At 37.7% G+C, this 13511-nt stretch overlaps 1 protein-coding gene across 1 annotated transcript; it reads right to left on the reverse strand.

Annotated features, from left to right (window-relative positions):
- Positions 1–117: 117 nt before the first annotated feature.
- adgrg4a (adhesion G protein-coupled receptor G4a) lies at positions 118–12199 on the reverse strand. The gene is made up of 29 exons (XM_085243657.1): positions 12084–12199; positions 11856–11976; positions 10997–11617; positions 9858–9955; positions 9721–9779; positions 9451–9499; positions 9219–9256; positions 8980–9128; positions 8717–8761; positions 8500–8571; positions 8070–8152; positions 7912–7982; positions 7794–7821; positions 7648–7670; positions 7361–7503; positions 7160–7289; positions 6282–6388; positions 5974–6190; positions 5699–5864; positions 5207–5359; positions 4126–4260; positions 3997–4042; positions 3727–3830; positions 3319–3440; positions 2520–2788; positions 2186–2291; positions 1616–1896; positions 1214–1315; positions 118–1105 (listed from the first exon to the last, which is right to left on the reverse strand). The coding sequence occupies exons 2-29, from the start codon at positions 11929–11931 to the stop codon at positions 1017–1019; spliced, it is 3582 nt and encodes a 1193-aa protein (XP_085099783.1). The 5' UTR covers positions 11932–11976; positions 12084–12199; the 3' UTR covers positions 118–1016.
- Between the last annotated feature and the right edge of the window lie 1312 nt (positions 12200–13511).

The raw sequence follows: 13511 nt of genomic DNA on the forward strand, positions 1-13511 counted from the left end.
GAGCAGGTTTCCTCAGAACCTGAACGACAAGCTATTAAAACATTATGCAGTCCAAGTTTCAAAAAGGGTTTTGAGTTTAACTGTAGCTTGTAAGTGACCTGAGCTTTAGGTTTCCCAGTTAACACATCAGGCAGCAGAAAAATCTAACTTTAATTCATTTTTCAAATCATACCAGTGAATTTCATAGATCACTTAGATGGAGCTCTCTGCCCTCTAAAAATAAAAGCAAAATCTGTGTAAGTTTAGTTCGTGCTGCCATTTCGACTGTCAGAGAAACACAAGACTATCATCAGAACGCAATGTTTAGACTATGTACACAATCTGTGTACAAGCTAAACTAAATCATAGCCATTTCTATTTATTTAAACAAGGAGACGTGCTCAGTTTTATTTCATTTTAGTTAAAGAATAAAATTACGTCATAGGTTAAATCTCGTCTTGCATGCACAGAGCTAAACTGTCATTATACAGTGGTATGCCGTGACAAATCCTGTATAGGATATCAGAAAATATACTCTAAGAAGTCAGCTAAATCCCTATTACATTACAATCCTATTGAAATTAACCTTAAAAACGACTTTTACGCTCCAATATTTGCATGACATTTAAATGGATAATAATCGAGTGTGCAGAACATTACATTTTGCTTTGTTACAAAGAAAGATTTCTTAAACAGCACTACAATGCATGGATGTGAAAATGAATCATTTTAACCTTTAAAATGAATTGTACGGCTTTTACACGTTTACTGATTTCTAATGGATTTTTACTTTCTGCATCAAAGCAGTGCTTAATTTTCATGACCGAGTTTAAGTGATGGCTTTGGACCCATTTTCTCCGTGAAGCTGAGACATATTTCAGCTTTCCCTGCACATTAGTTGCACTGGGGAGTTTGTCTTTGAACCTTTTGCTTTCTGTTTGTAATTCAACAACGGAAAACTTTGAAGAATTCATCCAGATGTCCACTCATGCCCCCTGGTGTTGGTTTACTGCTGCTGCTGCTGAGGAGCCAGAAACCTACTGAGAGCTGCCAGAAGTGACCGAATCCGAGTTAACGAGATTCTTCTTTTTGCATCGGTCACCGACTGTCACAGAGCGGCTCCAGTCTGAACACGGAAGGCAAGAAATACAAAAAACTGCATCTTGAAAATGCTTCCTATCAACCATGTGGCTATTATGCTGCAGTGTTGTTATATGTCAAAATGAACTGCTACCTGAGTATTCACGGAGTCTAAAACGTCCACAGCACAGGTGGATTCTCCACTGTTTCCTCACATTTTCCTTCATCAGGCAGTGGAACAAAAACACAAAGAAGCCTTGATGAAAAAAACAAAACAAAAGAAGAATAACAGTGACGTTCAATTGCACTCAGTTTGACATTAAAAATGATATAAATTTGTGTTTTAGTTCATCTTTTTCTCTTAGCCTTGACAACACTCTTAAGGATTTCTTAACACTTGTACTAATTCTAAAAAGAAAAATCTTTGTGAGATGAGAAAACCCTAACAAAATTATAAAATCACTGGAATTTAGGAAAAATGCTTACAGAAGCAATGGAAATTAGTTACACTTGTGCAGCTAGTATCAAGTTAATAGCAACTACAACTCAGTCTTACCCTGCAAACTGTTGAGGAAAACGAACAGGTACACCAGGACTACTCTGGCAGGCCCAAATGAAAAAAAGCCAATTGACCACGTGAGGCCTAACAGAACCGTGAGACTGGCAACCGCCTTCAAGTCCAGCACAGAGCCCTGGCTGTTTGCGGCAAGCTTATTTGCCCCAATCCGTTTAATTTGGATCAGAACCATGATGAAGACAGACATGTTGCACAACAAGGTCAGACCAATAAATGCCACCACTGTCACAAAGAAGACAATGTCATTCTGTATCCAACAGCTGTAGGAAGAGAGGGAGAATTAGATAAGTCAAAATGCAATTTAAACAGTGAGCTATAGCAATCCCATCAATGCCATTAACTTAGCCAAGCTTCTACTGTGAGACGACTAGTTCATCAACTCAAACGCACATAATAAATTGGACACAGCAGCGTCATTATTTTTATATTTTGCATTCATCCATACAAACTAACCAGTGCAAATTAGCACTCTCTTGATTTGTTTATTAGACTAATTACATTTCTAATCCAGTATTCATATCAGTAATATTGCGGAACTGCAGTATTTACAATGCTTCAGTGGAATCAAGGACCATTTCAATTTCTTCATCAGCAAGACTGCCGTAGGCATCTTTATCTATGACCAGCACCAGGCTCACTATTACTGCAGGAATACCTGTGAGAAAACAATTCAACTTTATTCTGTTTGTCCATCCCAATTATTTTAATATGTCCTCTACAATTCCAACAACTGTAACTCCTTTCACAATAAACACATTGTATTATTTTGATCTAATTTAAGATTAGAATCACGATCCATTAATGTACCCAATGTGTCAGTTAAAGCCACCTGGCAGAGCAATTTTGTTTCTACAGAAAGGGGCACATAGAAATGTTTCCTTACCCCATCCTATAATACAGAACTTGAGGATATAAGAGGGGATATATGTGTTGAAGACTTTGACCAATGCGAGATACATGTGCACAGCTTCCAGGCCCATCCACGTGAAGGAGGCCAACATGAAATAGTGGAGCGTTGCAGCAGTAGCAATACAAAGAGCATAATTGGAGAAAGATGAGAGCCAAGTGTTTAGAAGGAAGAGCATGCTCAGCCCCTGCAGTGCAGATGACAGGTTGATGAGTATCTTAGATGGGTAATCTTGTCGCAGCTTCCTGTGGTAAATAAATGGATAATGAGACCACAGTGCAGACTGATGCTTTAAAAGTCACTCCAAAATTATCACTGTGTACTACAGATTTTCTTATCTACATGATTTCAGTATATACAGACATTTCCATGCACTCATTATGAGCACGACTGTTATGTTAATTTGGGTAACTTCTGGGCTTTTAATGATTTCTTTGGAATGACTGTACACCACAAGTTTAAGAACTACCAGCCAATCATGATCAATAACAAGAAGCTGATATGTCTTGAATTCGACATTGTAGAACCTTCAGAATCACTCACATTGGTGTTGTTTTGTAAAGTCATCAAAGATGTACGCTGTACAATCATTTCACCCTGGAAAAAAAAGCACTTCAAAGAAATAATTAGAAGGCCCAAAATACCATGAAATCTGTGCCCACGATCAGTGTATGGAAACTTCTGACCACAAATGTAGGTGGCCATAGACTTTTCATATGCTCAAATCTATTTCAATGCAAAGTCAGTAGTTGTAGCATCAGTATCAGTGACTTACTCAAAAATAAGGTAGGTGAGTAGAGTGAGGCCCAGAAAGATGGAGGATATACCACATCCAATATATGATACCACTGTCAGAATCTGTTCATTAACCTTACTGAAAGGAGTTCTTTCGACATTCTGAAACACAAAAAGTACAAAACCTAAACGCTGGCATCGCCTACAGTGGCATCAAGAAGACACAGGCACGGAGAGCAGGGCTTTACCTCTCACAGCTATTGGAAAACTAATAATATGACAACAACTTTATTTTTACACATGGTGACTTTAATACCACTATCTCACATTGCTGGCAGAAAAATACCCATGCAGCCAGCACTGACCAGATTGCACACAGTATGTTGGCGCCTGTAGGAGTTTGTTTTCTAGTTAAATCTATAAAACAAAAAACAGACCAATGACTCACCAGGAGCACAGCAAAATGTGTGAGGTGATCACAGAGACAACTGGTCTGATATGGAGAAATACTCTCGGTTTCACAGCCGCTGCTGTTCCAACCACCCCGCCCACCTGACACACACACACACCAGCAAAGATTCACCCACACATGCACACAAACACAAATCTTTTTATCAACAGATGCACAGCTTCAAAAGTTTTGAAAGCTTTATTAAATTTAGGGGTTTGGAGTTACAGTCAATCAACTAAATCCAATAATAAAGAATTTTTGACTCACCATTCTTATAAAAATCCCAAAACATGCATTGTACTTTGTCCCGTGGCTGTAAATATCGAGAAGTAGAATGATATTAGAGTCCCATACACTTTCATATCACTCACAAACTGAACAGCACTTGTTTGTCACCTTTGTAGGAATTTGATGACTGAAGGTCACCACTACTCGATCTTCCAGGTTCATGATTTTGCTGTCATTGATGCTGGCAGATACTACATATGAGTTCAACGTCCAGTTGCTCTGCGCATTGTTTATGTCCAGGTCCTATTTAAAATAAAATGGCCAGCACATCAACAACCAGATTAATGAATCGTAGTAAGCAACAACAGTGGGGCCATGGTTTTGTAAAGGCCATTGAAGATGTACTAAATTCTTAATTTAATTTGTAAATATAGAAATATGTAGAGTTCTGCCACTGAGATCATGTGCTTTCAACTGGTTTACTCTAACAATATGTGTATGAACTCAACTGGTTTCACAACTTAACACCTTCCTGCTGTCCAGTAAAAGGAACTGCTGTTATTTTGATTCCAGTTCCAACCAGATCATGCCAGTTTTACCCAGGATGACAGAGCCATGCAGGTCCACCATGCACCAGTAAAACTGCATCCGATTGCACTTCCCACTTGTGTGTGTGTGTGGGAGGGGGGGGTAGTGTTCTGTAGAATCAAGCTAAGCCTGCAAAATAAGCTATACTGTAGATTAAACTGATAATGTGTTTGTAGGGTAAACATCAAGTCGAGAACCCGTGGATAAAGTTAGTATGAAAAGTGTAAAAGGGAAATAACTAATCTGACCCTATCCAAAGATAGCAGAATCTAGCTATCTCTCTTATGTGATGGTAAAGAAAAAAATGGTTGTCTGGCACCACAGGGGGTCACTGCATCCAGCCAAGAAGTTATGTGGCACTTAATATCCCTGTGAAACCTCAAATTTACCCTGTTACAGTAAGCCAGATATATATTTTTTGATTTTCTCTAGTTAGTTACAGTTGTGAGTGGTTGTGTTATGTGTTTTTATGCAACGCTAGGTTTATTTTCTCCTCGCTCCAGCTTTATGGATTTATAGAGATTTCAAAAACAAAGCAACCTTTCCAAAGTCGAAGTTGTAAATATTACACCTAATAAACTGTAGATTTTTGAAGAAGAAAGAATAACAAGAACAACAATTAACAAACAATGTAACAAATAGCACGGGAAGAATACAGTACCTGAAAAAGCTCGTGTGTTCCATAAAACTGAAACTGAACACGAGTTGTATTTCTCCCTCCAGTAGGGAAAAAATCATTGAGTGCAGAAGGCAAAGAGATTGTTGCATTTGCTGTGGGATGTGGTTTATTCACAAAGCCCTGGTCGACAAACATCTGAGGAAGAAAAATAAAACAGGGTCACATTGCTGCACACTGCTTTAAAACTGCCTGTATGGATCATGGAGCTTTTCCTGTTAAAACCCAATCTGCCATGACTGCTTGAGGCCACAATATCTGTTTGCCAGAACAATCACCTGTGTTTTCAAGGGCATTATTGCAACTAAATCTATCCTATAAGCAGTCAGGTGGAAACTGTTTTTGTTTTTCGCATTGAGTTAATACAAATATAGCACTTCATTTACTTTAACATATTTTATAACTTCTGTAATTAAGGGAAATTTCTAATATGTCAAATTCACTTCCCTCTTCATTAGAGCATTTCCAACCTCTCACCTCAGGGCTCTTAGTTGGTGAAACAATTGATGCACCAAAGGTGAGACCACTGAATTCCTCTGGATCCACATTGATCATGGAAAATCCCAGTGGGGGAGCGGTTAAATTAGCAGATTCACCTTGGAATATCATATTATCCGCCATCCTGTCTGTCAGATTGAGGAAACTTTTTGCAAGGAAGAAAAAAATTTAGATTAGCATGTAAATAAGAACTGGATTCAGAAATGCACAGCTCATCAAACTTGGGCAGGAGTCACACTTTCATTTTTCCTTACGTGTTTGAAACCGGAGTAACATCAGTGTTGGAAAGCAGAATATCAGAAACAATAGTGACGATGTTGGCTCCAACCGCAGAGTTAACGATGCTTTCATCGACTACTTCACTGAGCTTTTCCACCACAGATTCCAGGTGAGAAGGCGAGAGCTCCGAGCTATTGCCTAACTGAATAACTACAAGGTCCTGAATCACCACCACAACCTCAGCCGCATTACCTGGAAATCATTAACACCAGAGGGTTTTTTGGCTTGTGTTGAAGTTGTGAAGAAATGGGAATAAAAACAGACTGCACGTCGATCCTCTTACCAGGAGTGACAGTGATATTGTTAAGGTCCGATATTGATAGATGTTGGTGGCAGTTCTTCATGTTAGGATCAGCCCATCTGGTCGTGTCAGTTTCAATGTCTAACTTACTAAACAGACCAGAGAATTGAAGGGAGGAGGAAATAATAAAAAGAGAACATCAAACATCTTTATGGTCTGATCTAATTGAAGTTGTTGCACAAAGTCGCACTGTATCTATATCTTGGCTTCTGGAAGAAAAAAGAAAGAAGAAGAAAAAACAACCCTGTCCTGGGCCAATAATGATTTTAATAAACGTTAGCGTAATCTTAATGTTTCACTAAGAGATCATAAAATTGATTACCCCTATTACACAGTCATTTCCGTGTCGTGATAATGCAATCATTGAAGCATAAAAAACTGAGGTTTGTCATTACACTAATAATCAACTTAAAGGAAATTGATTTTTTTTTTTCAGATTGAGCTGTGGGCTGGCAGGGATCCGTCAGTTTTACGTCTGTGGGGTCAGAATTGCACATGGTGTGGGTGGAGTAGCTGGAACAGGGCATTATATGAGAAGCTTTCCTCATCTTGCTGAACTGTCTGTGTGCAGTTCTGACAAAGATCACAGAGATCTTAACGAGTTAAAAGAAAATAGAAATAACACCCTATTTTTCCCCATATTTCATTATCAAGATAAATTGATGTTTCATAGCTTGTCTAAAGCTTGTCTCATTGATAAACAAATATTAGCCTACTTTGTTATTATATGGGGGATATTGTGTAATAATCTCTTATATAGCAATAAAGCAGTCTAACAGTCTGATAAACAGTGCTATTAAAGCGTCATTGCCTCTGGTCAAATATTAAATCTGCCGATTAGGAATATGATGATGTCTTACCAGAGTCTGAAAGCTCTCTCTGATGTTGGCGTGATGCATCCCATTACTTGGATTCTTTGTGGAAATGTTTCAGGCCATATGTATTTTCCATAGATTGTGAAGCTAGTGTCTTCTGAACAGTTTTTTGGCACTGAAAAAAAAAATACTGTTAGTCTTCCATAACTTACCTAGGTTTTTGTTTGTACCAGAAATATAGCTCACCTATATGTCTGATCATCACTTCCACAGTTTGGATAATAATGGAGTGATTTTGATACTTTGACACCAAGGCAGCTTGAATTAGGATTTCAATTTCTGCCACAGTGTTTTTGTTGCATTCCTGAACATGGAAGGCACAGTAATATCTGATAATGAAATATGCAGTTAGTAGTTAGAGACACCGATTTTAACAAGTATTTCTGAATTTGAATATAAATGAAGTTGAATTACAGTATTACAGAAAACCAGACATAAATATATCTCTTTCTTCCATATTCATTGTCACTTACTGTTTTGGTTGGTCCTGAGAAATCTAAAGAAAGAAACAGAGACAGCTAAACGTAAATGGAGTCGTTCTTGTCTAATATTAAAATGGATTATACACCACTTTACTTTATAGGCCCTCTCTTGCTTCTATAGTTGAGCGCGTACTCACCATTAAATTGAAATAATGCTCCATGTTTCTATAAAATATTAGACAGACATATTTGTATGGCAAACATGTTAAAAGGGTCTAAAATGTGCAATAAAAATGAAGTTCTATTGCCACCCACCTGACAGCATTCTCTTTTATGTCAAGATTCAGTACACTCATCGTGTTATTCACCTCTAGCTGCTTTTTCACCTTTTGCCAAAAACAAAAGAAATTTGTTTAAACTGTTTTGCTTTTTTTTCTAAGTATCTTTCAAGTGCAATTATATTAGTGTTTTACCCATTTCTCAATGATATCCTTTGGATCCAAAGGGTTTCCAGTCATATTTAAGAACAAATCAACTCTAAAGAATTGATCTGGTTCTACAGCAGGAGGGAAAACAGTTAAACAGTTAATTCTACAATGTGTTTGAAAAACTGTAACTATTATGATTACTTGTGAAACTAAACTTTAAAAAAACACCTCTTAAACTCTCTCAATACTTTGTTGAAAGAAAGGAATTTAATCTGTGGGAATCTACATGAACATTGATGTGAACATTTTATTGTTTAACAGGGTCCTTGTGCAGATCGCCCATCATCTGATTTCATTCAGTGATTTATTTGAATGGACATTTTGTGATATAACAAAGTAAACAGTTGAACCTGTTTACTGAAGAAACAAATCGAATTCATAAATGTGATTTATGTGAGTCGTGCAGTGAACTGACCAGCAGTGTCATTGACATGCAAAGGCTCTCTGGTCGTTGGATGAACTGATGGACTGAGAGTTGGCGTTGTCTCTGCAAATTTAAGTGACATGTTTATAACAAAGCTTGTGGGGAATGTCTTGCAGACTTTGCTTCACATGACAAAACATATTTCCTGCAATCGATTTAGACAATGCACTTCTAATTGTTAGATTTTTACAGGCAGGTGTATCGATACCGGAGCTGACAGTTGGTGCAGGTTCTGTCGAATTGGAGAATTGCTCTGAAAGGAAAAAGAAAGAAAGCTTTAAGTACAATTAGATGTATTTAGAATTGCAGGAATGTGCACTGGTTCTAATTATGCCTGTGGGTGTGAAATATAAACACGTGGAAAGTTCATACATTATTATATTTTAGGCTAATCCAGTAGTGCACTAAAGTACAAAAGAAGGTTATTTTACATGCATGTGTGTGTGAGCGAACTATGCAGAGTATACTCACCTACAGGAAGTACAACAATGTCGTTGCCCTGAACTGACAGATTAAGGAAGTTTAAAGGGGAGCGCAAACTAAGCAATGCTGTAATCTCTGTCTGAACCACTTCAACATCAGCAGGAGGATTCACATGTATGTGCACTTCACAGCTGAAGCTAGAAATAAATCCAAAATACATGAGCTTGTTTGCAGCCGTGTAATTTGTGATTCTCTCTTGTTTTTTCGAGGTTTTTATTAAATCTTACCAGCTGTCACAGATTGTGTTTGATAACAGTTCCAATTCCTGAAAATAACAGAAATTTTTCAGAACTTTAGTGGAAAGTTATGTGGTTTCATTTGCTTATTTGTCTCATGACAGATATCAGGGTTTGTGTAGGACGATTGCTTCCTTAGAAAAATAAAGACTTTCATTTATTCATTAATTAGTTTATTTTTGGAGAACATTACTGATTCTTTCCACTGAAAATCAAATTGTACCTGGTCTTTGTCTAGAGTAGCAGAATCATTAACTATGGGGCAGCTACTGCTGGATGGGAACAGAGAGAACAGAAATTAGAGACAGGAGAGTCAAGAACAGCTGTTATAATTAGCAAACATTTAGAATGAAAGCATTTCTATTATTAAACTAAAGGGCCATGCTCAAACACAAATTTGAGATACTTGTATGTCATTTATTTATTTAGTAGTTTTGCGTTCTGCGTTTTTAGGTGTACTGAGAGAAAGATTAGCTTTGAAAAAACATCTTACCAAGGGGATGACACTAAGATGCTATGGATAGATGTGTTTTTGTGGAAAATGCTTTCCAACTGGTAAAAGAGGACAGAGACAGTCAATTACTGTGATAGACAAATCTGGGTATTTGCATTCAGGCAAGTTTTTCTTACCCAGATTTTAGAGATTTCCTCCAGTGACAACAAAAGATTTCCCGGGTTTAACGTGTTAAATATGCACGTCTCCATTTTGACTGTGTAGAATGACCATGCTAAAAAAATATAGAAAGAAGAACAAATGAACTGTTATTATCTTAAATAGTTTACTAACTGCAATATTATCCCCCCTCTCATTTAAATAATACATAATTTTAATGTAGTGTTATGTAAGTTAGTTTAAGACTTATCAAAACATTTCAACAATATCAGAATCTTAGGAAAAAACATTTTTAATAAGTTCAAACTGTTATTAACTTTGTCATGAGCAATCTCACAATGCCTTGTGGATAATTTTCTGTTTACTAAACTTTATTTAAAATATCCAACATTTGGAATATCATCCACCCATTTTCATATTTGCTATAAGGACCCAGCCTAGCCCAGCAGATTTTGAGTGAGAGCGGAGGTACATCCTGCACACGATGCTATCACAACTCTAACATAGAGCGACGGACAAAGATTTGAGCTCACATTCACCAATAGCCATTTTAAAATTAACCCAACATGCATGTCTTTGGAATGTGGGAGGAAGCCAGAGCACCTGGAAAGAACCCATGCAGGCTTAGGAAAACAAACAAACTCCACAGAGACTAATCTTTAACAGGCCAGCAGGTGAAAAACTGGAATTTTTATCTTGTAAGGTGAAAAGTCCCAGAATAAATAAATGCCATCTTTGACATTTCAGCCTAAGACACCAAAACCGACTGAGGACCATGAATGCATCATCAAGGCTATCTGAACACCACTCTAAGAGTTTACAGATGGGCAGACTGATATATTTTCCCATAATGTCTTGCTCCAAAATCTCCACAACACAACAGCTCAAAGTGCTGCATATGAAATAATGTAAAACACACAGAGGAAAGTTTCCCAAAAAATATTTTATCATCCGAAGACTGAAAATATCTTAAGAAAGTTACACTGAGAAAACATTATCTTTAAACTTGTGAGTCATGTTTCATAAGAATATATTTCAGAATATGAATTTTAGGCTTGCTTATGTTGCTGGGAAGTTCCCTGTTAGCTAGAAAACTGTGCATAGTCCAAACTAGATGACTGTGAAATGCAAAAATAAAAGCCCATAATGTATTTACCACAGTGTAGGTTGATGCTGGGCTCAGGGGGGCAGCTATAGGTCCACTGCTTTAGGTCCCAGCTCACCAAATCCCCATCTGTACAGTTCAGGTTTTTCAGTTCTTCAAGGCTCCATTCTCTGGCCCACATCCGAAACAGAGCTATCTCACCTACCAAGTTAGTGCCAGTCTCCGGTTGGATTTCACCATTTGCGTTTACATAATGAGACACACCAAGAGTGAGAGTGCCGTTTTTGGACAGTTGCTGGCTTGTTGTTAGACATATTTCAATCAGAAAGGTACTGTTGATGGAGATCCTTAGTCGCTGAGCTTGCCCCGACCAGGTAAGACAGACAGAGTGCCACTCATTCACTGTAAGATTATTTTCATATTGCCACTCATGTCCGAACAACTTTACGAATAGTTTTCCATTTTTGCCTCCAAGACCCAGCTCCGTCTCTCTGTTTCCTGGAGCTTTGTATTCAAAACCTGTCCAGTCTGCTGAAATGGTGCGACGTAAACTCATGCACACACTGAGCTCCCTGAGGGCTGGTACCGGAACCCCCGAGTGTAACTGCCACAAACACGGTTGGACTTGAAACACCAGCTTCTTACCCCACAGGCTGGTACTAGCAAAGGCTGCTGAGATTAAAACATGGGAAGAAATTACAGAGATGGAAAAAAATATAAAAAGACAGAATACAGAAGATATATAGTAAATTAAATCCCCCCCCCCCCCCTAATCACTCACAGTTCATTTTTATTTAAGTTTAAATATCAACTTTCCCAAAAGACGAAATACATTTTTTAATTATTTTGTTTATACACATATTATTTTATGACACAATATACAATATTTTGAATATTTTTTTTCTCTTACTTGAACCCAGAGGACAAGCTGACATAAATATACAGAAACAGATGGCCAGAGAAGACAGACTTTTGATTGAGTTCATGGCAGCAGACGAAAACGGTTTCTGTGCGAGTCAAGTGGTCATCTGCTGAAGGGCGACAGTAACATTCATTCATTCACCTTAAAAAACAACAACTCCCAAAATAAACAAAACAAATCCTACCAATAAACATACATGTGTGACGGAAAACTTACCATGGGCTCCTTGACGTGGTTGAAACCTAAAGATGAACTAGTTTTAAGCAAGCAGAGCCCTCAGACTGCTGGGCAACGTCACTTTTGACTCCATTAGACCTCCACACCCAATTCCCCGTATTTCGCCGAGTTACTCATTAATCGCAGGCAATAAACATGACTACCAAACAAAGCAATTTAAAACCCATGCCCACATGAAACGTGTGCAAAATAAGTGTTTTTTCTAAGCACATTTATTTCCCTTTTGTTCGATATGAGCACCGAGTTTAAGTGATATGCTGACAAAACTCAGAGGTCAAAAAGAAAGTCAGGAACAGTTTTCATTTAACATTCTTGTTTTGTGTGAACGTGCTGAGGAGATTCCTTCTGTCTAAATACATAATACTTTTATTTTAAGGGTTCCTTCATAAACTGATTTCCACATGTGAGTGAATATTTCTGTGAACTGTTCTGATGGATACGGAGACTGTGTTTCTAACGCAGGAGATTTGTTTTATAGACACAAAACATATTGTTGTCATTTTTAATTTCTTGTACAACCAGAATATTTCCAGGTTAATTATGTGAGTATGTTCGTGTGTGTATCTGTGTGCCTGTGCATAAATGCGTGTTTGATGTTATTGTACGTGTACTTTACAATTCTCTTCTAGTGATAACTCTTCAAACAAACCTAATTAGCTTTTCTGTGTGACACGTGCTCAGGCAGACACACGTGAAGTTCACAGTACAGCTTTCCTTTAAGCCTAAACAATTTAAATAATCTGTATATGTCAATATTGTCTTTTTTTCCATGAATGATCATATTTTTTTTATTCCATAATATCCTGCCATGCCGGTGAAACTGCTTGAACAAGAATGGACTTTAAATTGATGGCATTACGTGTGCGTGTGTGTTCATACTGCCACCAAGTGGTCAAAAACTGTATCACTATTACATAGTTTGATATGACTTATTAGTAATCCTTGCATAATTCACAACCTAAGTCTTACCTTCTGCACGATGGGTGCGGTAGTAATATTCAAGATTTCATTCCAGCCTGGAAACTCTTTCAAACAAAAACAATACCTTTCTTTTAAATGTCTCTTAACAAAGGTCTTATTCATTCATTTTAATTCCCCTCCCTCCTCTTACCCTCCAGACAAGCCAAGTGGGTTCCCCAGAGGGAATTTAAGAAGGCAAGATGTGACGTCAGGTGTTCAGGTGAGGGGCTTCTATTCACTGGTCAGGTTTGGAAGCTCTCCTGCGTCACGAGTGATGTAAAATGACGGGGATTCCCAAACATCTTTTCCAAACATATCCTATGCTGAGCTGAGGGGAAACTTACTGAGAGACAGACCACAGCCTTGCTTATACCATCTTTAAATAAGTGATTATTCTACCAGAGATATATAGCCTGAACCTTACTGATCACTTGAAGTAAGTTTTTA

The sequence above is a fragment of the Mchenga conophoros genome, linkage group LG2, assembly GCF_057382185.1.
Source record: "Mchenga conophoros isolate Kocher_MC1m ecotype Shallow Benthic linkage group LG2, M_conophoros_male_GT1.1, whole genome shotgun sequence".
NCBI lineage: Eukaryota > Metazoa > Chordata > Actinopteri > Cichliformes > Cichlidae > Mchenga > Mchenga conophoros.